Raw genomic sequence first — 24,084 nt, forward strand, 5'->3', positions numbered from 1 at the left:
AAAATAATTCATAACAAGACAGATGTCAAATAGCGGAAATTTGACACTGCAACAATATGGCGGAACTAAATGAAGCGAAAAATGGCGGGAAGCCGTACAATAAAGCACAGATGACGTAAATATAAGCTTATTTAACGAGATTGTTTTAATTATGTACGCTAATATAAGCTTGACTTGTACATATTCCATAGAATAACAAGAAATACTTAGTACTGTATCTGTTTAATCTTTTATCGTAAAGTTTTCACGTCCTATAATTTGCAAGCGTATCGCGTACGTGTCGTAAAATATATCATTTAAATGATCACAAAAAATTGATTAGTTCCCTATCTACTATATTTTCTTGAGTACTGAATCCAAAATTCTATATTCGGTCTCAAAAATGTTCGCAGCCTTATCTCTACCTAGCCTCCAGCCTGTGGAAAGAATCCTCCCAGGTAAAAACAAGTAACAGTTCGAACTTCGAATATACAATAATTATATTAATATCGAAGTATGTCGCGCAAACGCTTTTAAATTGTGCTGTCTGGTTATGAGACACTTTCCCAGTTCTTTTAATTTAATCCTCATTATTCAAAGTACTAACAACAGTTAGCGTAAGTGACTACTTAATTTGGGCGGTTGTCGCACACGCTACGACAAACGGATGAAGCTATTAAATCATACAAATGTGGTCAGGGTCCCTAACGGAACATTGCTCCTAATTCATAAGCTGAAGCGATTAATATAAATAATATAATATTCAATAATCGGCGAAATGCGTCTCGATCGTCTAACTATTCTCAGATTTTTTCGACTCGCATCAATTATTTTGTTTCAGATTTCGATGAGAGGACCGAAGATAAATTTGGTTTGGTGCAAAATTAGCCGAAAGGTGAAACACGTCAGGGTAGGTACAATCAAAGCAAAATCGACGACCCGTTAACGGTTTCATTTAAATTAAGATTTTTATTGCAAGCCCCATTAAGAAAATGTAACACAATAAGTATGAGCGTAGGTGATGCAAAGGCAGTGCTTATGAAAAAAAAAGATTAGAAAGGTTTCTATAAATAAATTGCATCATTATGGTCATAATTATATAAATAAATAAATAAAATAAGATAAGCCTTTATTCAGACAAAACACTTAATTTTATTCATAATTATCACTATTTAATTTTTGGTTTATTTTAGTACCAGATGAAAGTGAGAATTCGCTTTATTTTTAATAAAATTGGGAAAATCATTAAAAAATATTTCCATGTTTTTTTTAAATTGAATTTCTATAGTATCTTATTGGTCAGACTGTAAAGTAAAATATACGGCCAAATACTTTCAAACAAAGCACTCTGATTCTTGGTACTCTTGATATGGCCGCTTTGTAAAACATTCCCGATCGTGTTATATAAGCCTGTACTGCCTCGAATGTCCGCGAGTATTCAAGAATGTACTAAACACATACGTAAATGAATCTTGTTCGTGAAGTTGTTTACAAAAACAAGTTTTTTTGATAGCTGTTACTGCTAATTGTTGATCCTTATCTGTATATTTCAATGCGGGCATCGAACATTTGACATATTAAGTATCTATTCTCATAAAAAAATATGTAAATATTATTTTTTACTATTGCGTTATACATATACAATCTACAGTTAAAGTTTGATAACAATTTTGTTACAGTTCCTAATAGATAAAGCAACAATTTAATCCCTTAACATTAACAACTAACGAACTAAAAAAGTATACTAAGCGTCGAATTAGAAAGAAATATTAAGCCTGTGACTTGTTCCACGCCTCGTATTCCGCGATCATTGAACGTAAGTTGCGAAAAAACCTCATCCGTTTGTCCTTCTTGGTGTTGATAGATGGGCATATTATAGTTAATACACGTTCGTGTTCACGACTCTGCCTGTGTTAAAATGTACCGCTCTAGTGCCTTATTAAATTTACGCACACACTCACGTGCTTCCTTTACATACACAACTCTTGTCATATGCCGGTTCCGGGTGCTTCAGATCTTTCCTTTTTGTTCTACGACGTCTTCCGCGACTAACTTGACCACACACTTACCTTATATATTTCATAAGTCATTCATTCTTCACTCATTCGCTCCACGTGTTCAGCATTCCTTTCTCAGTCCCTGTCCTGACATCTTCTTTCACACCACAGCACGCTCGTACTACCCCATTCGGAATTCTGTCAATCAGTCTCACCCCACGCATACCACGCAGTGAAATATATATATATACCAAGCCGCTTAGGATTCTTGGAAAACCCAAAAATTCTGAGCGCCTACAATTGCGCTCGTCACCTTGAGACATAAGATGTTAAGTCACATTTTCTCAGTGACTTCACAAATTCATCCGATGTGGAGTTGGTCCCAAATGAAGGTGGCGACCAACAAACAAACAGAAATTCTGACAAAGACAAAATATTATTGCGGTCCTTTTTATTCATAACAGTTAACAACGGTTAATAAACTGTATTGATATTTGCGTGTCACATCCAGGTACAGTTCACCCTAGATAGAAACAGTCAGCATTTAAAATAAAATCAGCCATAAAAATTCAAGCGAAAAATGTAGGTGCAAAGTTCACACTACCGGTTTTGTTGGTATACCTTTTGTCAACTTCGTGACAACGGTAAATTCGGAGGCGTTGATTCGAGTATTTCTCGTCGGTAATATTTTGCGAGCTCGTTTTGACAAGCTTTTCAATGTTTCCATGGAATCCGGCTAGCATTGTGTTTTCGTGTACATTCATCGCAGTAAAAATTATTGTTGTATATTTGAGGTTATTTATTACAAAAATACGATTTACCAATAGGAGATTTATTAGTTGGGAAAGCCGGCCGTTTTCTGTCGTCAAGTAGTAGTTAATGTATGTAATGTTTTTGTTTGAGGGGCACCGTAGCTAGTGAAAACCCCATTTAACTTTCGTTTGGCTCTTTCAATAATTGAAAGCGGTTTTTTCGTGTGGACATAGCCAATAGCTATATCCTTTGCTGTGTGTAATCTTTACACTGTGCTTATTTTTGTTTATCAAGGACATGCGTTAAAGCGCAGTCAACATGGCACGTGAGGCATGCCTTTATAGAATGACAAGCGCGCGCTGTGATTCCCGGTTTCCTGCATCAAGTGGATTTCTGTGCCACAAAGCGTTTAACAACCACGACGGTATTAATTATAGCTATATCGGCTGCCAGTACCGTTTTCTGGCAAATAGTTCAATTATCAAATATAAAAGAAAAGAATACGATAAGAACCTTAATTTTCTGCAGAAATTTAATGGAAATAGTCTACACTTCCGTACATTATCGAACCGTTTCCTAAATCAGTCGTCATGCCTATGAAGCTCTAAAAAGCCTTAACGTATTAAGCCGTACAGACGAGGCTAGTATTTGGTCGAGTTATTTAGTAACTAAACGTGTGTGAATCCACTCTGTTGTATTTTTCGGGCGTAGAACCCCCCACGAAGCGAGACTGCTTACTATTTCATCAAGAAACAACTTATATCACTTGTATACTGTACTCGATCGTACATGTACTGTAAGACCTATTCCACACACAGCGAATGGTCTTCCGTCTCTTTTACTCAACACGGCAAACTCAGTCGCTCTTTTGCTTCCTAGTTTTCTTTTGACGCTGTTCGTTGTATGTGAATACGGCCTTTTTTGAGCAGTTGCGAGTGGTTTCTATATTACTTGGTTCTACGACTCAACACTAGCATAGTCTGATAAAGCCTTTAAAGTTTTGGAACAGAGATCTAACGAGAGAGCAACTCGAAATAAACGAACTGAATAGTACGGTCACATAAAACCTCATACGGGGTTTATAGCCGTTCATTCCAACGTCGCATAATTGTTCGTTATTTTTTATCGTCACTTCCGTGGCTGACTCATTTCTTGGTGACCTAAGCTTAAGGAAATTGTTGTGAAACATAGGTAATAATATAGAAGAAGAGATAATTGTATGTAGGTAATGTATTGGAGTTTCAATTTTCATACGGGAATTCTTATTTATTGATTCATAATGATTATAGAGGACGTATACAGGTGTCCACCGCTATGCCATAAATTCAAATATTTTTATTGAAAATAGGATGTGACATCACTTATTAAAAGTCAAAAACTACCACCCATTCCAAAACGAATGCCTCAGACCTGAGAAGAATGGGCGTAACAAACTCAGCGTGCTTTTTTCCATGAAAAAAATATGTATACTAAGTATTATTGCACAATTAAACTGATTATTTAATGTCCTGAGGGCGGTCGCTCCACTCCCAATCTGTGGTATCATTTAGAAAGTCATTTATGTTGTAGTAAAATTTACCACACAAACGTTTTTTAACCATTCTTTTGAATAACGTAATACTTTTACTTTGAACATTTTCTGGGATCTTGTTGTAAAAACATATAATACATCGCCCCACAAAAGACTTACTAACTCGACTTAACCGAGTTGTAGGCATTATTAGTTAACATGGAGAGGAATTATTTTAAATGTTGAAAACATTTGACAGAAAAAAAATCTTCACATATTTAATTTTAAAGCGGGTTCGATTTTCGGTTATGGAAGGTGGTTTTTGAAAAATCTGTGATCGCAGTATTTAAATAAAACACTTTTTAAATTATTAAAACGCGATTAATTACTGTGTTTTTACATTAGTTTTTGCGTAAAAGTTACAATTTTATTGTTATTTTACCGAACCCGAGGTTTCATTGTTTACTTTTTTTTAACACTTTAGTGCTTAAATCCGTCGCTATTGAGCTTTAATAATAATCTGATGATTCAAAGGCTAAGAATTACGTACAATGAATAAACGATGAAGCATGCACTTATTCGTAACAAAGGGATTTGCACCCATAAATATCATATGTTACGCCTTGGCATTCTTCAGATTCTTTGTGTACCATTTACAAAGCGTTGGGCTTATTTAACAGAAGTCGAGTAAGGTTTATGAGAATTGCATTTTTTTTAAAGTAAAACCTTTTTTAGGCGCTCGTTCGGGTAATGTTGTCTGAAGTCAATTTGAATATCTGTCAAATGAAAGAATTACAAAAAATGGCGCCCAGAATAACTGATGAGGTTTTATCAATAACAAGTATTGGACTTTTTTTTAGATTTGGAAGATAATCTCTTCAAGAATGGCCTTAAAAAAGCTTGGTGTGCTCAGAGACGCGAGACAGTGCTTAAAGTCAGTGCCTATTTTTTTATGGAAAAGCTGCCCACATTCTATTGCAACATACAAATGAATAAATTACCAAATCATAAAAAAACACTATTTTTGCAATGTATTTAATTAATATATTATAGTTCATTAACTATAATTATTTTTGTGTTCCGTTTGACGCGTTGACAGTTGTGTATGGAAATCTGTTGGTTGGAAAAATAACTGTTCTGGGCTGTTCAGGTATATGATATTGATATTTGGTTCCTGCGCTGGTTTTTAGACAATTATTTTATTGAGTATGAGATTTTGTAATGGTAATTGGTACCTACCTTACATATTGACATTTCTGCTGATTTTACATTAAATAATTTAAAAAATGTTTGTGTGGCAGAGGTACTATAACATAAATAACTAATCACATCACAGATTGGGAATGGAGCCCCCCTCATCAGACTATTACATAATTAGTTTTATTGTACGATATTACATTGTAACTATATTTTATGAAAGAAAAAGAAGTTTCTTGGGCCCATTTGTCTCAGATCTGAGGCATAGTTTTTGGAATAATCGGTTGCAGATTTTAACTTTCAATAAGTGATATCATATATTTTTATTAAAACTATTTGAGCGAATTCTTTGAGCAGCTCTTTGAATGTGGTCGAATGGAAGATGCTAGTACTGGTAGTTGGGACTCAGAGGTGAGAACAGTATTCCATGTGAAGTCGAATTTGCGCCGTAATATATTATTACAGGGAGTGTGTTTCAGAATCACGGGGAGTGTTCCAAAGAGCTGTTTCACCTGATTACTGCCACCAACTTCCACTTTTGCACAACACAAATTAGGATATCATCCCCACCATATGGATGTGTGGCAACGCTCCACAGTGCAGTTTTCAAGGCACTTTCTTACACACCAAGCTGTGGGATGAGCTTCCTGGTGTGGTGTTACGATACAACATGGGTTTCTTCAAAAAAAACGTAAACACCTTACTTAATGTGTGGCAATGTTCCTGTGATTCCTCTGGTGTTACAAGAGAATGTGGTTGGTGGTGATCACTTAACACCACACCCATACACTTCTTTGTCCTCCTTTTCCATAAAAAAGTCCTATATTCCGAGCTTTTGTGCTAATGTTAAAAATAATTAACCTTCCAAAGTCACTATTACAGAAAGGTCACAACTAAAGGACACATCCAATGGGAATTATGTTAAATAGTTTTAAAATGTTAATTGTTGCATGTTCATATTAATTCCGTAGGGACTAGAGTAATTTAGGTTAATGACATAGGAGACTAGCAGTTTCAATTCAGTTACAGTTTATGAGTGTCAACAAGTATGTTATATACTTTATATTAGGTTGGAATCTATAAATTTTGTCTTGTCATTAGTTTGTATGTTGATAAGTTAGCCATAGCACACAACATAAGTGATGATAAACATGATTTTATTAAACTTGTTAGGTAAGGGTAACCCTCTCGGACTCTATTACTGAGACTCTGCTATCCATCCAGTTTCTTACGCCGCTTCTTCTCTCTAAGAGCGCCATTTGTTTCCGAAGCGGTAGTAGTATCTATTATTTGAAATGACATCAAAAAGAATTCTAAAGGAATCATCTATCTGTGTGTACCTCATAAATTTCCACAGATATAAAGCATAATGACAGTATGTAGTATAATTGCCATGTTAATAATAATAACACTTTATTCATACTACAATTTTGTTGATTACAATTAACTACATTTTAAAAAGTGAATGGTCATAAGTAGAGACCTGATTATATGCATTTGCTTAAGTCATCCTCAGCACAAATCTAGATAAGATGCATATTAACAATATTTTTGGCAGATTTAGCAGCTGGTTTTGGTACTATAATAAAATGATAATTTGTTAATGGGATGGCAGGACTTTTACTAAGAAATATAAGAGCTAACCTAGCACCCAAGTTGAAATTCTGCTTAGTTATGTTTAGTGGACATTCAGTGATTATTTTCAACTTATTAAAACATTTTTAATGATTGAAAACAATAGTACTACTTAATATTTGGAACAATACTTGATTGTGTTTATGAATATATTAAATATTGTTAGACATAATCATCTTTCAATGGATAGTTGTACCTTATTGTATGCTGTTGAAATAACTTTTCTTTTTTTTCCTAATACTTATCATTTAAGGTTGCAAATTTGGTCAGTTTTTGTGCATATTTCAAGCTTTTAATGTTGCATATAATGGGGTCTCTAGTCATAAGTATTAAATATTTTAGTATCTATAATTGGAGAAAGCATGACTGATTAACTCAATCAGTCATCAACCCACCACCTACCCCTTGGTCTTCCAAGATTTATTTTTTCTCTTGGCACTGTACTTTAGTCCAATTTTTATTTGTTTATCTTGCCATAATTGCCACAACACAAATTTTTAAATGGAAGCAGTGTCATATTTTACAGAATGGTATGAAACCCTACTAAATCCAACCTGCACCTGACAGGTTTTTAAATACCATCACTTACACTGTGACAGTGATATTTTACAGCTAATATAATTGTATTAGATGCATCTTGGATTGGCATTTTGGTGCTCATGATATAGTTATTACATACTTAAAATTACACTTTTTAATATAGCTGTAAACCATCAATCACACTATAAATGTTTAGGCACTTTGTAACACTCATGCTGTGTTTTTCAGGTAAATGTTGTGTTTTAACAGGTAATGTGTAAATATGTATTTATTTAAAAGAGTAGGTGACATGTTACAGCTTTTATTCCAAATTTAAAATACATAATCAATAAAAACAATTGTAAATCCCATTTAAATGTTTATTTTATGTAAAATCATATGGAATTTTAGGTAATCAGATAGACACCCCTTGTTTTAATATATGTATATAGGATTCTAGTGTATTATTTCGATATATTTTTAATGTGTAATTTCACAATAAATATATTAAGTAATTTTCTCTTAAACTGCTGTAATTGTATTTCACGAATTTTACATCTAATATAAATATGTATTAGTCACTAGACCCCTCCTAATACAGGAAGGGTGCTGCCCTAATTCAAAGAACTGCAACTAAATTACTTGCAACCACATTTATCCAAGAAATTGAAGGTCACATTAAGCATTTAACGATATGTGGGGTGAAACAAAAATAATCCCTAAAATCAACGTGTGGGGTACAGTTTCAATAATCATGTTAAAAAATCGATAGTAATTGCAACACTGTTATTTATATTTTCAACAGCTTACGTTACGAGAATGTGCATGAAAAAGTAATGTTATTGTAACATTTCATTCATAAAAGGCATTAATTATGCCCATAATTCATGAAATCGATGCACCGTAACGATTTAATGTTTACGTTTTGTATATCGGTCAAAAACCTAAACAAAACAGACGCATAGAATTCTTATTTTAAATTGAGAATGAAGTTCCTTTTCTAGTCTTGAATAGTTGGTTACAATTAATATATATTTTTTGCTTTGATGTTGTAAGTACAATACATACCTCATTTTGAATGTTGGATCCTTTGTGAAGAATAAAGATAATCCTGATGCACTATAGAAGGGCACTGAACAGTGGTTCACTTAAAAATACCATATTATTTCACAAACATTTTCTAATTTTGAGAAAATGGATCGTCTATTAATTTGAAGGAAGCCATTTTTCCCAAAACTTGATAATAAAATCAAAGGCCGAAAGTCGAAACACCTCCGTCTACGCCTGTACGAATGGCTGAAACTTGAAGTTGAAAGCTCGGTCAGCTATTCTGGTACAGGCAAAACCTACGAACATTCTTAGGCCGTAACCACAGATAAACTATCTCTAAATTACTTGAACTATAATGCGTGGGGCTATAGTGCTAATAATATCATGAAGATTCATTTTTTGCATATGCTTCATTTACCTATCCAGAAGTTAAAAAAATATAGTTAAATGCTATTCCATACAGCTTTTTCACCCATATCTAAAATAAAAAATTAAGGCCTTAGGCCAGTGAGTAAGTATTAGTAGACACCAGCCGAGTGACTCATAATCCGCCTACTTGTTTGACAGATCTCTGATCTAGGGTAACAGACAAAAGTCAAAAGTGTAAACTGTAGCAATTTCGGATTTCACAATTCTCACAAACTGTTTTTCTTTTGCCGAATAGTTCTTTTTTCGAAAATACATAAATAATGGTGGGCGCTATGCCTATTAATATAGCACCAAAATTTTGTAACGGCGCCATGGATAGTTGTAATGGTAATGATGACAGTGAGATACAAGTGATGATTGGTAGTCGAATAAAAAGTAATGATGATTTTGGAACTGTGAAATATATTGGAGAAGTGCAGGGCTACAATGGTATTTGGTATGGTGTTGAATGGGATAATATCTCCCGGGGTAAGCACGATGGATGCGTCGATGGTATTCAGTATTTCAAGACCATAAATAACGGCGCTGGATCTTTTGTTCGTCCTAGCAAGATATCCCCTATGAAGACTACTTCTGAAGCTATTCAGCAATGTTATGGTGATCGAGAGGTAAGTTTAAAAAAAAATATATACACTTTAATTTACAGCACCCAGTTAAAGTTCAAGCAGCCTTGATTTTCCACCCACATTAAATTATTCTTCATTTGTAGGTACTTGTTTTTTGTTTTAAGTTGAAACTTTCACTTAATTTGGAGCACAAACCTTTTAATACTATTGATCCTACTCAATAAGTTCATATTTCTTGTAACTATATAATAATAAAATTGACACACTTTTATATATTGCCCCACCCCACGCCCCAATTATATTGCCACAAACTAGACAATGCCTGTACTCTGGGTACAAGAAAACAATATATTTACTTAAACATTCATAAATACATATAAACATCCATGACTCGGAAATAAACATCCATATTCATCATATAAATGATTGCATCTACCGGGATTTGAACCCTCTAGTTTATTACTCAGGGTCAGTAACTATTGGGCTATATGGGTTGTCATATTATATTAAAGTATTTATTTTTTTAATATTATTCTACTTAGTTGGTTTCTGTCAGAGAAAATCTTTATAAAATCAATATTTGTATCAAATTTATGTTTGTAAACTGCATTCCATATTTGATGGGTTGTGTAACTTAATATATTGTAGTGATTGTTATTAACTAGCAGTAGCTATTGTGTGTTAGCACACATTCACATAACAAAATTGGTCACATATTATCAAGATGTCAGGTTGTCTATATGCTAGTATAAAATATAGTCTATGGTTAAATAATAATAATACTGACACACTCCTACACAAACTATCTTGCCCCAAATTAGGCATAGCCTGTACTATGAGTATATCTTTATGAACGATTCGGGACTCGAACCCACAACCTCTCCCGTTCCGTGCAAGTGCTCTTCCAACTATTAAAGGGCTACTGATGATCTTATGCCTCAAAGTGATAACTGTAATTATAATGCCACTCCATAGTTTGGGTTCAATCAAGAATCCCGAGGGGGACAGTATAGTAATGAGCATGAACATCACCACCATCACACCACTACCATCAAGTGTCTTGTCACTTTATCATAAAAAATATTCTTTAATACCCAATAGATAAAGGTTTTGAAAAATTATATTTGGCTCCATACATAGATTAGATATATAAATGCTTGATATAATTTCTTTCAAAACTTGAAAATAAAAGGCTGAAAGTTAAAAGACCTCTGTCTTCTCATGGATGAATGGCTGAAACTTGAATGCAAAACAGTTCTTTAATTTATCACCCCACCCTGTTTTAATATTATTTAAGAATGTTCTAAATTCAAATATTATTTGAAATTAAAAAATTATTGAGTTTTTGTTAATTGTAACAGTTAATATATCCAGACTATGTATAGATTAATATTACTTCCAGGATGAGCTGATAGCTGCTCACCGAAGAACAGTGATCAATGAATGGAAACGAGAAATGGGAGCACCCTTCATTGAAATGGTTGGATTTGAGAAAATTCATCAAAAACAGTAAGTGAAAAGTGGTTGGCTGGCGGGGCGAAATTTGATTTGAAAACATGAACGTATTTATATGTATATAATATAATGTGTAATTATTACTGATTCAGATTAGAGGGATTGAGTCTCTTAAATCCATAGAATCATAGGATATTACTTTTTTAAACTTTGAGTATAAACCTCATTATGTGGAGTGCCATGTTACATTTATGTATCCAAAATTATTTTTGAATAGTGTTAGACTATGGCGTCTTTTTCTGCTGTGAGCAGCATACGTAAGCATTATTGTGTTTTGGTCTGAAAGGTGCCGTTGCTAGTGAAATTTCTGGACAAATGGTAATGTATAGTTATGGGTGGGGTTAACAATTTATAATGTTGTGTTTAAAGGTTATAGAATAATACATTTAAAACTCTAAACATCTTTTTATTCAGTAATTCGTAGTTACATTAAGTGGAGCAACACAACAACAATTAACCACACCCTATTCTATTCTATCTGACATCTGTCACTTATATGGTTACCACTATTATCCTGATAAATATTTTACATTTATATAAGGTAGCTTAAAAAAACATTCATATAGTTTTGATAAATAGAAAAGACACATTCATGAAAAGTATTTATTACTTGCAAAACAATCAGATTTAAGCCGAATAGGAACTTTTAAAATCAACATACATTTATTTTGGGTACATACCTCATGTTTTAAAATTTAACAAGACTATCAACTTTCGACTGACATAATTATTAATTTCTAATAGAATTTGAATCAAAAACACGTAATTATAATAATAATTAAAAATATTTAAGAAAATAAAAAAATTTACAATGCCTCCATCTTGCTCTAGTGTACAAACATTATGAATTATGTTTTTTGGATTGGCACGCCAAAAAATAAGTAATTGCAAAATAATGAGGATAAGAAACAGTTTTTTTTTGCAAGATTTACAAATAATAGCCCTCTTTCTAGTACTTATTTCTTGATCACTCATATCACCATCTCTATGTCCTATCTTCAGGCATTTCTCAAATTTCTTCACTTTCAGAATCATCTGCAAACATCCTGCGCTATTTGTGCAATGGTGCTATCTAATAGTTAATGATTGATAGGTTGAAAATTTGTGTGTATAGGGTAGGTCTGAGAATCGGCCAAAATCTAATTTTCATACCCCCAATGATAAGGGTCACCCACATTTTTATTTTTATTTTATTATGATTCAGCATTAAAAAATACATACAACTTAAAATTTTCACCTGTCTACGATCTACAGCTAGATTTTTATATTATTCTGTTCTATCTACAAATCCGCTATAGGGTTGCAAGATGGCAATCGAATACAATAATTATTGTAGTACGATATATTTGGTAGGTCTGAGAATCGGTTGTCATCTATTTTATACACCCCAAAAAAAAATTTTTTTTTGTATTACTTCATATGGCAATACAACGTTTGCTGGGTCAGCTAGTAAATAAATATAAATGTGTATAATATGAAAAAAGTAACTACGTGTAACAAGAGCAGTCCATGACGTGAAGAGCGCGGCTTGTACTGCCGCTCAGAAATTTTGTGTTTTTTAAGAATCCTTGGCGGCACTGCATTGCGTATCAATTACCATCAGCTGAACGTCCTGTTCGTCTCGTACTGTAATAAAAAAATGTACGGTGATTCAGAAGCTTTGGCGTGTGTGGCTAACTTGCAGTTGGTTATCTTTGAATTGCAGAAAAATGGACCGCCTTCAAGAGGTATGCGTTCGCGACCAGAGCATCTGCAAGGCGGGTGACGTGGCTTCCTTGTGCCCGAATGTGAAGAGCTTGGATGTTTCGCAGAATCTTTTCTCTAATTGGCGCGAGATTATTACGCTGTCGGCTCAACTCCCAAATTTGAGGGAACTGGATGTCAGGTACTTTATATATCTAATGTAAATGATGCTAAATGAGTGTGGTGGAAATGTCTCACGCATCTTAATTATTACATTGTGATAGTATTATAGTACAACTGATATTGTTGTTTAATGCGTTACTATTTTAGACTTTTTCCTTTTTCTGCGGGATCAGTGGGAGGCTCCTTTGCACAATAAGCCGGCTAGATTATGGGTACGGCGCCTATTTCTGCCGTGAAGCAGTAATGTGTAAACATTACTGTGTTTCGGTCTGAAGGGCGCCGTAGCTAGTGAAATTACTGGGCAAATGAGACTTAACATCTTATGTCTCAAGGTGACGAGCGCAATTGTAGTGCCGCTCAGAGTTTTTGGGTTTTTTAAGAATCCTGAACGGCACTGTAATGGGTAGGGCGTATCAATCACCATCAGCTGAACTTCCTGCTAATATTTTTCAACATGAAATATCTAATCTTTATCATAACTATAAATAGGTGTATATATACATATAAACGGGAGAAATGTTTTTGTTTCCTTTGATTATACTGCGAAATAATACCTATACCATAAAATGCAGCGTGTTTCGGCGAAGGTTTTAGTATATGATATGGTAGTGATTAATATAAGGAATTTATATATTTTTTAATTGTAAAAACCTATTTATTCACTATGCAAATAATTCAGTCAATGATATTTCATTACACAATATGACAATTAAGCGTATTTGTATATTATATTTTTACAAATACTAAATATATAATATTGTAGGGAGAAACTTTTAAAAGTACTTCTGAAGCTGTCTTTAATACTAGGAACAAGAACTTAAATGACAGTTTTATGTTATTTTTTAAAGTGATAACCCTTACTTCTGGGATTGATAACACAAATTAAATTTAAAAATAAAATTTATTAACGGTACGGGACTCGAACCCGCGACCTCTCGCGTTTGGCGCGAGCGCTCTTCCACTGAGCGAATCGTTCGAGTGATGTAAAGTTCATAAATTTTGATATGTATTTGTCAAACTCTCAGGTTGTGGGTGGCTTCATCTATATTCTATAGGATCTACGTTACAGATGATAACCTGCTACTTAGCTCGGTGGAAGAGCGCTGGCACGGAACGCCAAAGGTTCGAGTCCCGCATCGTTCATAAATTTTGTTTTTAAATTTAATTTGTAGAACATTTAAATCTTGAGAGTTCATTTTATAGCGAATAATAAAATCTTAGTGAAGTTTATACTTATAACTCGGACATTTCGTTGTCTGTCCAAAAAGTTTTAAGACAATGATATATCTGATTTTGCCATTTGATTATTCTAGCATTTTGCCTCTCCAATTCTCTTTTTACTAGTTACTTACTCGGCGCTAGTGTGGTGGTCTGTAAATATCAATGTTTATTTATATATTTATTTGGGCAACTAACAAATTACACTTTTACATGCTTAAACTTAAAATATAATAATAATATGGATAAGAGTTAATTCACTTATAAGCTACCACAGCATTCATAATTTTTACTACGTTTATAAGACAGTAATTTTAACAATTTAAAAACTAAAATGTATAAATGTTGTAATATATAATTTAAAATAAAAATGAAATATTATGTAATATGTTTCATTTTTATTGAAGTTATACTACTTTTGGCTCGTTAGGGAAAATATATCAGAGTGAATTTATACGATACACCGTCACGCAAATTCGACACCCTGACGTTAGCTGGTCAACTAGACCATTTGTATCATAATTCAGCTACCAAGCCTCTTGTAACTCATTTGTCTACTGAACCACAACCAATGGACGAGAATTAAATAAATTTCAATTTTTATACAAGTTTTAAAATACTTATAAATAAAATTATCTCTCTAATTATATAAAAATAATTAAAAAATGCCGTATGATAATAATTTCATTTTTCTACCAACGAACCGCATTACGCAACCACGAGAAATATTTTTTTGTTTTATTACATAAAATAAAAAAAGCTTCTTGCGTGCGTAGGTACATTTTTTTTTAATTAATACCTTTTTTAAATGTAATAGTATAATTAAAATAAAATTTATTTCAGCAAAAACCGAATGGCAATAGACATACCCGAAGACACCCTCATACACCTATCAGGCAACTTCTCAAACCTGGAGAAACTCAACATTTCAGTTTGTAACTACGAATGGTCTGACATACTTGCACTCTCTCATCTCTGGCCAAAAATCACGGAAATCATAGCAGCCTATAACATAATAGATAAAATCACGCCGCCAGATACATTGGGCACTTTGACAATACTACGGTTAGATGGGAATCCGTTGAGCTCGTGGTCTGAGGTGGTGAATCTGGGGAGAATGAAGAATCTGAAGGTTTTGAGTTTGAACGACTGTTATTTGCAGAAGATTAGGTTCAAGGATGAACTGGCCAATGTGGAGGTGGATCTGTTTGAGAATTTGGAAGTGTTGTTTTTGAACCGCAATAGGATTAATGACGTAAGTTTTTTTTAGTTTTCATCAACAGTAAAGTGTTTTTGTTCATTTAGGAGGGGAGCTATTTGAAGTTATCTCAATTGAATGTTCAGCGTTTGGCGAATATACAGCTTGTTAATATGCCTCGTGTAGAAGCGAAGTTTAGCGTGTTATTAATAATAATGGATAATATTCTGATGGAGTCGCGAAATAGAAATAGACACATAAAAAATTGCATTTTTTTAAATAATTAAATTGCTTTAAATGATTAAACATTCCTATGCAAATTGCAGTGGGGCCCCCATATTGAAAGATTGGCGAATAGGCTTAGTTCTGCAGCATATGCGGTTAAGAAAATCAGACGGTTAACTGACATAGATACCGCGAGATTAGTATACTTTAGTTATTTTCATAGTATTATGTCCTATGGTATATTGTTATGGGGCAGTGCGGCCGATATTAATACTATCTTTGTGCTGCAGAAGAGGACTATTCGCGCGATTTATAACCTAGGTCCTAAAGAATCATTAAGAGAAAAATTTAAAGAAATAAACATTTTGACTGTTGCTTCTCAATACATTTTTGATAATGTTTTGTATGTTCATAAGCACATTGAAGAATTTTCTAGAAACTGTGACATTCATAATGTTAACACGAGGAACAAACATAAACTTGTTATGCCTACTACTCGGTTGGGTCGAGTTAGTAAGTCTTTTGTTGGGCGATGTATATGCTTCTACAATATGATCCCAGAAAATGTACAAAACAAATGTGTTACGAAATTTAAAAGAATTGTTAAAAAACGTGTGTGTGGGAAAGGTTATTATAGCATAAAATATTTTCTTAATGACACCACGGACTGGGATTAAAGCGAACACCCTCAGGCTCTTTAATTATAAATGTTTATTGTACGATATAACATTGTAATCCAAATTTTATATAAAAAAAAAAAGCCCGCTGAGTTTCTTGCGCCCATTCTTAGGTCTGAGGCAGTCTCTTTTGAATGGGTGGTAGATTTTGACGTTCAATAAGTGATTATAAATCCTATTTTGAATAAAAATATTTGAATTTGAATATGGGTTATTTATGGGGCGTATTAAAATAATAAAATAAAGACTGCAGTGTTTGTCACCGTAAAGTTTTGTTTACTTGCTGTCAAAATGCGTCCCAATTAGGATATTTTCGATTAAATTTTTATCAATATTTTATATATTAGAAAAAATAAAAATTAAATTTTTATCTTTTCTTAAAAATAATGGGAAAAAATAAAAATAATGCGAAAAGTTGTGGTGGGAAATTTCTAATTCATTAAATATCCAATAAAGTCTATAAAAATATTTTTTGATTTTATAATAATAATATTTAATTATTGGTTTACTTTACTTTCACAGTGGCGGTCAGTGAGTGAACTGAATAAATTAAAAAACCTCAAAAAGCTTTACTTCCTCAAGAATCCGGTACTGAACAATGAAGATTATAACACAGACTCGCAGCTGATTATCGCTAAGATTGGAACACTCCAGGTAAAGTATATACACCACTATTTTAAAATTACCAAACTGAAAGAAAAAAAAAACGTATAGTAGTTAAATACAAAAGACTTTTTATAATAAGTATTTACCCGCGTTAGGCATGTTAATATAATTAGTATTAAACACATCTTATAACTATATTTACAATACTATGATGATATAAAATTAAAACTATAGCTATGGGGAAGCATACCAAGAATACTGGTAGCATTTCGATATTGGATAGCTAGGCATGATCCGTTGACCGAAATAGCTGCCAGCGCTTGGTTTGCCAGTAGCCCTATTGAGGCGAGAAGATAGTACTTTGTACATTCACTGCGCCTCTGGGCCCCACGGGCCAAGTGCCTCGGCTTGGGAATGGAGCTTCTCTGGAGAATCTGTGGTCTTGGAAAGTTTCAAGTTATTCATATTATAGATGTTTCGATGGATATGCCGATTGACAAGGAACAAATTTTAACTATGTTAAATTAATTAGAATCACTTTTAATTTTTAGCAGTAAAAATTAAAAGTGATTAAAGTAAAAATTAAAGTAAAAACTACTGAGCAAATGAGACTTAACATCTTGTCTCAAGGTGACGAGTGCAGTTGTAGTGCCGCTCAGAATTTTTGGGGGTTTCAAGAATCCTGAGCGGCACTGCATTGTAATGGGCAGGGCGTATCAATTACCATCAGCTGAACGTCCTGCTAGTCTTGTCCCTTATTTTCATAAAAAAAAAAATAAGGATAACAATATTATAATAATTAATATTTAATCGGAAATATCTAGAAGTGTTTTCAGAACAATCTCTACCACAGTGAAACTAACATATTAGATTGATTTTACTACGTAGTACCTATCTATTTGTTGCAGATACTATCTCTTCTCATTAATTTTTTTATGGAAGAGAGAACCAACGATCGGTCATGTGATGTTAAGTGATCACCGCCATTCTCCTGCAATATCAGAGGAATCACAAGAGCGACCGGCCCTTTAAAAAAGTATACGCGCTTCTTTTGACAGTACCCAATGCCCATGTCGTATTGTCCTGGAAACACCGCACAATGAAGCTCATTCCACAGCTTTGTTATACGTGGAAGAAAGTTCCTTGAAAATCGCACTGAGGAAGGCCTGACGAATGTGCCACAGTCAAACAGCTCATCGGAACATCCCCCGTGATCAATGCCGTCGAAGACAAACAATGAAGCGACGTCCCTACGAACAAGCTATCTAGTCGTTCACAAAGCACTAGGTCCCCGACAATTCGTGCCACTCTGTTGTCTGTCTCTCACCACATAGTTGAGTCTCTTGGAACTTGGAAAAATACTTTATCTCGTGCACTTTTCAAAGTATTTTTGGACATAGGCACCAGAAAGTACTATTAAGTAAGTGTTTGCGTTTGGTCAATTTATTTGTTTATGACAATAATGGATGATACGAGCAGGACGTTCAGCTGATGTATTGATACGCTCTGCCCATTCTAATGCAGTGCAGCTCAGGATTCTTGAAAGACCCAAAAATACTGAGCGGCACCACAACTGCGCTCGTCACCTTGAGACATAAGATGCTAAGTCTCATTTGCCCAGTAATTTCACTAGCTATCACGCCCTTATTAATAAGTATTGTATAAATCACAAAATGTTATTAAATTTAATATATTTCACCAGAATTATTACAAAATTGTTTATACAAGACAAGTGCTGACCTCGCAATACTTCGCACCCACTATTTGTATGAATTATCACAATATGTGATTTAATAAAAATGTCATTGACTGAATTAGTTGCATTGCAAATTTATAGGTATATTTCTAACTCAAAAAAATACAGGTTCAGATAAGTAATCACCAACGTAACTAAAACGTTCTCCGAAATACGCTGCATCTAATGTTACAAGAAATATTCCGATTGGATTAGTAGTTTTCGCAGTGTAACCGAAAGAAAAAACCGGCCATACATTTATTTGTGCAATATAGATTCTGACGTCACAGAAACTCCGCGCAAAATGCCGCGTTTGAATAGCCGAAAATTGTTGCCGGAAAAGAATACTTATTTTCTAATTCAATAAGATTGTTTTTACCAATAATTTGATATTTTTGATAGCTTTTAGGATGTAAAAAATCAATTTTAAGTATTTTTAAAAATCAAGCATATAGGGTATATGCACCGACTCCCATTTGCACGTCAAAATATAAGCTTTCTTAAATAATAATTAAGATTGTGTGCTTATTGTTCGTTGAAATCTCTACTTTCTGATGGTGTTTAAAAAAATATACATTACTATGGTAAATGTATTATTATATTTATATCCATGTTAAGTTGTTATTGACTATGAATTTAAGGTAATATTTTCTTTATAAGACTTCAACGTAATAATAAGTTGTCAACTACCCTACTGGAGTTTCTTATTCCAGGAATTGAACGGATCAACAATAACCCGGGAACAACGCCGTGGCGCCGAATATGACTACATAAAAAGATATGGAGCGGAGTGGAAGCTGGCCCAGACTGATGAGACGACGAGAATTGCATTTGATTTAGAACATGGCCGATTTCAGAAGCTAATTGACAGTATGTTTTTGTAGATAAGACCTTTCAATCATAATACAGCTTAACTATAGGTTATATAAAACCAATAACAGGCACTCGCTTGCCATGTGGGATCATAAAAATAGGGAAGTCCCAGGCCCAAGGATGTCGCAAGAGGCGACTAGCGGCTGTTCCCAATATACTATCAACAGATTGAGATAAATTACTACCTTCTACTGTCAGTAATTAGCTGTCAATAATCTGAAGCTGTCCAAATATACCCGATAAGTCATTCTTATCGCCAGTTCACTGTTGCTTTTTCCATACAATCTTCTATCGCTGATAAGCTATACGTCGTCCCATTGACAACAGCGTGTAGGATAAGATGAGTTACGGTCGTTAAGTTTAGTGGGACAGAAAAGTCAACGATAGTTACGATTTTTTATCTCAAGTAGGCCACAACAGGAGATAGACTGAATATTGGGAATGGCCGTTAGGTGAGCGTTTACGAGTGGCTCCTTTACACAGGATGCCGCCTAGACAACGGTACCCTTTTCTACTGTGTGCAGTAATGTGTAAGCATTATTGTGTTTCGGTTTTAAGGGCGCCGTAGCTAGTGACATAACTGGGCAACTGAGACTTAACGTCTCATGTCTCAAGGTGATGAGCACAAATGTAGTGCCGCTCAGAATTTTTCGGTTTATCAAAAATCCTGAGCGCCACTACATTATGGGCACTGCGTATAGATTACTAACAGCTGAACTATCTGCTCCTCTCGTCCCTTATTATCAAGTAAAAATATTAGAAACAGCATACACAAAGGTGCGTTTACAGTTAACAGTGAATATTCAAAGTGTAATTGCACCTTAGCTCCGGTTCAAAAAACAAGGACATGTATATAAATGTTATAATCATATTTTTCTTTCTAGAATATGGTATTCCAGAGGACAGCCTACTAGTTACACAACAGAAAACTACCACTCTTACATCTCAACTCGTAGAAATTACACTAAAAGATGAAAATGGAAAGTCTTTCAAGAAGAAATTCCCTTCGTCAATGGCCGTTCAAAAGCTTGTAACACTCGCGCAAAGATTATTCTCCAAAAGTAATAATGGCAAATTAACATTACACTTACAAAGCGAAAATTCAAAAGGTGCAAGTGAAGAATTGAATAACGTTATGAAAGATTTATCATATTTTTCTATAAACAACGGGGACGTAATCATTGTGAGATTCAGATAGACGGGAGATTTAACAAGTGCTATAGCAACACTAAATCAAGCTATAAAAATTTACTGACGCGTAATATTAAATTATTTAAATGTTTATGCTTTGTATACAGTATTACTGGTGAGACATTAAAGGTGCGTAGAAATTACGCGCGGCAAACCATCGACCGCGCTCGAACTTGCCGCGGGGCCAATCGCTCGCTGTCGGTTTTTGAGACCGCATCAACGGCGGTTTCTCTCAGTTGTACTTTTGCTGAGTTGGCTCTCGCAGCGAATGCGTAATTGATAATGAAATTTACCGTTTTGATACTAGAAAAAGGTATTGAAGACTAGTATACAAGTCTCAAGTTGCTAGAAATTTTAATTATTTCTAATAATGCTAATTTGGTTTACAAGAATGAACTAGTCTGTCTAGCTGCCGCGGGTTGTTAAAGCTGGATCGGCTGCCTCGCGACAATCGCGTTCTACTAAATTAATATCAACATATTGGCTCAAGTCGGGTCGCACATAATTTTTGATCGCAAATAAATGATGTATGGATGCATCATCGCAACTTTTTGTTAGTAAAGCGCAAGCGTCGACAGGTCCGCGCCCGCCTTCCCGCTTACTATCTCTGCGCACCCCGCGATTAGCGTATCGTTAGTGTCTCTGTCATCCTGAGTATTAATGAGAAATTGTACCTGTATTAACTGCGTTTTTAAATTCAGAAATAAATATATATCCTATGTATTTTGAATACTTGTTTTATTAACTAGCCACACGGTATCTGTCTGGACATTTGTTATTATTATTATTGTTTGGGTTGATGACGTTTCCTTTTATATTTCGCCAATGACGAGTGTATATTAATAGCTATATAATAAAGCCCGCTGAGTTTGTTGCGCCCATTCTTAGGCCTGAGGCTTCATTTTGGAATGGGTAGTAGTTTTTTTGACTTTTAATAAGTGATGTCACATCGTATTTTGAATAAAAATATTTGAATTTTAAATAAACTCAGCTATATGAAGCACGCTTTGTGAACTAATAAGGTCACGGTCAGAAACAAAATAATTTGTTACTGCTGAGACTCACCGCAAAGAACACTGTTCATGTAACTAAAACACAAAAGACACACACAATATACAGTATGGATGGCATATCTATGAAATTAATAATAATATAAGTAATACTAGTCCACAGAAGTTTCGCAAAATTAATTATTAAACTGAAAAAGTGAAATTTATCAAGGTAAATGAATACTTAAGTAAATGTACTAAGAGTAAACAGTACCGTACAGATAACGTACATTGACCTCTGGAATGACTCAAAATTACAAATAAAATTTCTTTAATTACCTTACAATTATTATAGTTTATCGATACTTTTTCACACTTATTTAGCAACCAAAACTTTTAATTCCCTTTTAACCTCCCAAGGCTAGGATACAAGTATTTTTGTGTTATTCGAATGTTTTAACAATTTTAACAAAATATAAATTGGTTGAACTTTTAAAAAAGAATTTTTTGTACGATTAAACTTACGAAACTACTGTTTTGTGAGTTACTACAAGGGTTTTTTGGTGTGGGAGATTCATGCTGTCATCCTATGACGACATTACGACCGACCTTCATTCTAGCGCTCTTCAAAAGCGCAGGAACACCGCATACTGTATGTATTGCTGTCATCTCTGGTCTGACGCACCCCAATATCAGCTCAAACCTATTGACCGCGTGCAACGCATAGCTGTTCGATTTGTCGAGGATCCAGTGCTCTGTCAACGGTTAGATCAATTGGCGTTGCTGGGAGTGTTCCGAAGAGCTGCTTGACCTGATTCCTGCCGCCGAATTCCACTTACGTACCACTCGCCACAAATTAAGATATAATGTCTAGCGTTCCTTTACAGTGCCGTTTTCAAAGAACATTCTTCCTTGACATGGATATCTTTAAAAAAAGCCTGTACACCTTTTTAGAAGCCCGGCAACTCTCCTGTGATTCCTTTGGTGTTGTAAGAGAAAGTGGGTGGCGGTGATCAATTAACATCAGATGAGACGTACGCTCATTTGTCCATTTAAAAAAATCCTGAGTAGCATCGGGTAAGTTACACAAAACATGTTAGACATTTAAAAACGTTATTGTTTATTTCTGATTTGTTTATAATTATTATCAGCTGTTAACTACTTAAACAAAAGACTTTTAAATACTTACTGCGTAGTGTTTATGATATCTCTAGAAACACTGTGTGCTAACAATTTAAAATTAAATAGCTTTTTGTGTATCGGGTATTATATATACCCTTTAAAAGAAACTTTTTATCGATTGATTTTGCCTTACCCTATGCCCTTTCGTGTTCTTTCGCTTCAGGACCGTCCGACGCGTTTGAAGTCACCGCGAGAATTGATAAAGAAACAAGGCAACGTCGCTTCTGTTCTGTCCGACAAACGAACAGTGACTTTGAACTTGAAGCGCGCGGGACGGCAACATCGCTTTTTGAAGTTCAAAGTTCATTGAACGCGCTGTAGAATTGGGTCACAAGGCCTATTGTCCTTCAAATTCTCAAAATTAAAAGTCTACATTTTCACCTAATTAGTGCACCGATTTCGTTTATATTTTGTGTATCGTATGTAGCTATATGGAATTGATAAATGCAGGATCCATACTACAAATGGTTAGATGGATAAAAGACAAACAAACTAAAGTTTGATATTATTTTGGTTAACTAACGAACATAAAATATAAATAAAAGGGGAATTAACAAAGGAGACTAAGGATTAGAAAGCAGTAGGGCGGGGGATATCAGGCGGAAGGAGGCCATAGAGAAGAAAACAGTCGAGGGCAGCTAAAATATGTGAGTGGAAGTCCAAACTCACAAACAGAGCTGTCTCTTAAATGCAGCTTAGCCTGAAGAACGCCTGCTCTAGCCCTGACTGTACTTTGTGTGTAACTTTAAAATTGCAGAACCAAGGACGAGTAGGAATTAAGGATCAGCGTACAGCGATGAACATCAGCGTAGTATTTAGCCAAGGCGGCTAAGATTTCGTTTTTTTATATCATTTATATCTAACGGTCTTAGTAACTCGATTTATAATTAAAATAGTTTAAGTTTAAAACAGTACCTATCATTTGGAAGGTATGTTTTCAGAATTTATAATTATATAGCGATAATATCGAATTAAAATATAATAATTTATAAATTTATGAGCTTTCCTGTCCTGTCCCAATCCCCGTGTAGGTATCGAAATCTTAAGTACCTACGTGCGGTTGCGACGCCTTCGTGGCTATGCAGTAGGGACGCACACGAGAACTTTGTTCGTCAACCATTTCACTGGTCTGACTGATTTTTTTTAAATGGGAAGCATAAAAAAGGAAAGCATA

General features: G+C 34.3%; 2 protein-coding genes across 2 annotated transcripts in view; one reads left to right on the forward strand and one right to left on the reverse strand.

Annotated features, from left to right (window-relative positions):
- Window positions 1-8,977, reverse strand: part of LOC126974674 (protein enabled) — an 80,617-nt gene extending 71,640 nt beyond the window's left edge. Inside the window, exon 1 of the mRNA XM_050822268.1 lies at window positions 8,659-8,977. Within this exon, the coding sequence (XP_050678225.1) occupies window positions 8,659-8,663 (5 nt within the window). The 5' untranslated portion in view covers window positions 8,664-8,977. The remainder of the gene's footprint in view (window positions 1-8,658) is intronic.
- A 243-nt stretch (window positions 8,978-9,220) lies between these two features.
- On the forward strand, window positions 9,221-21,469 carry LOC126974700 (tubulin-specific chaperone E). Its single transcript, XM_050822281.1, has 7 exons — window positions 9,221-9,677; window positions 11,038-11,144; window positions 12,856-13,035; window positions 15,078-15,489; window positions 16,857-16,988; window positions 19,389-19,545; window positions 20,433-21,469. Exons 1-7 carry the CDS (start codon window positions 9,330-9,332, stop codon window positions 20,744-20,746), a joined length of 1,650 nt encoding a protein of 549 aa, XP_050678238.1. The 5' UTR covers window positions 9,221-9,329; the 3' UTR covers window positions 20,747-21,469.
- Window positions 21,470-24,084: the final 2,615 nt, after the last annotated feature.

The sequence above is a fragment of the Leptidea sinapis genome, chromosome 2 (assembly GCF_905404315.1).
Source record: "Leptidea sinapis chromosome 2, ilLepSina1.1, whole genome shotgun sequence".
In the NCBI taxonomy this organism is placed as follows: Eukaryota; Metazoa; Arthropoda; class Insecta; order Lepidoptera; family Pieridae; genus Leptidea; species Leptidea sinapis.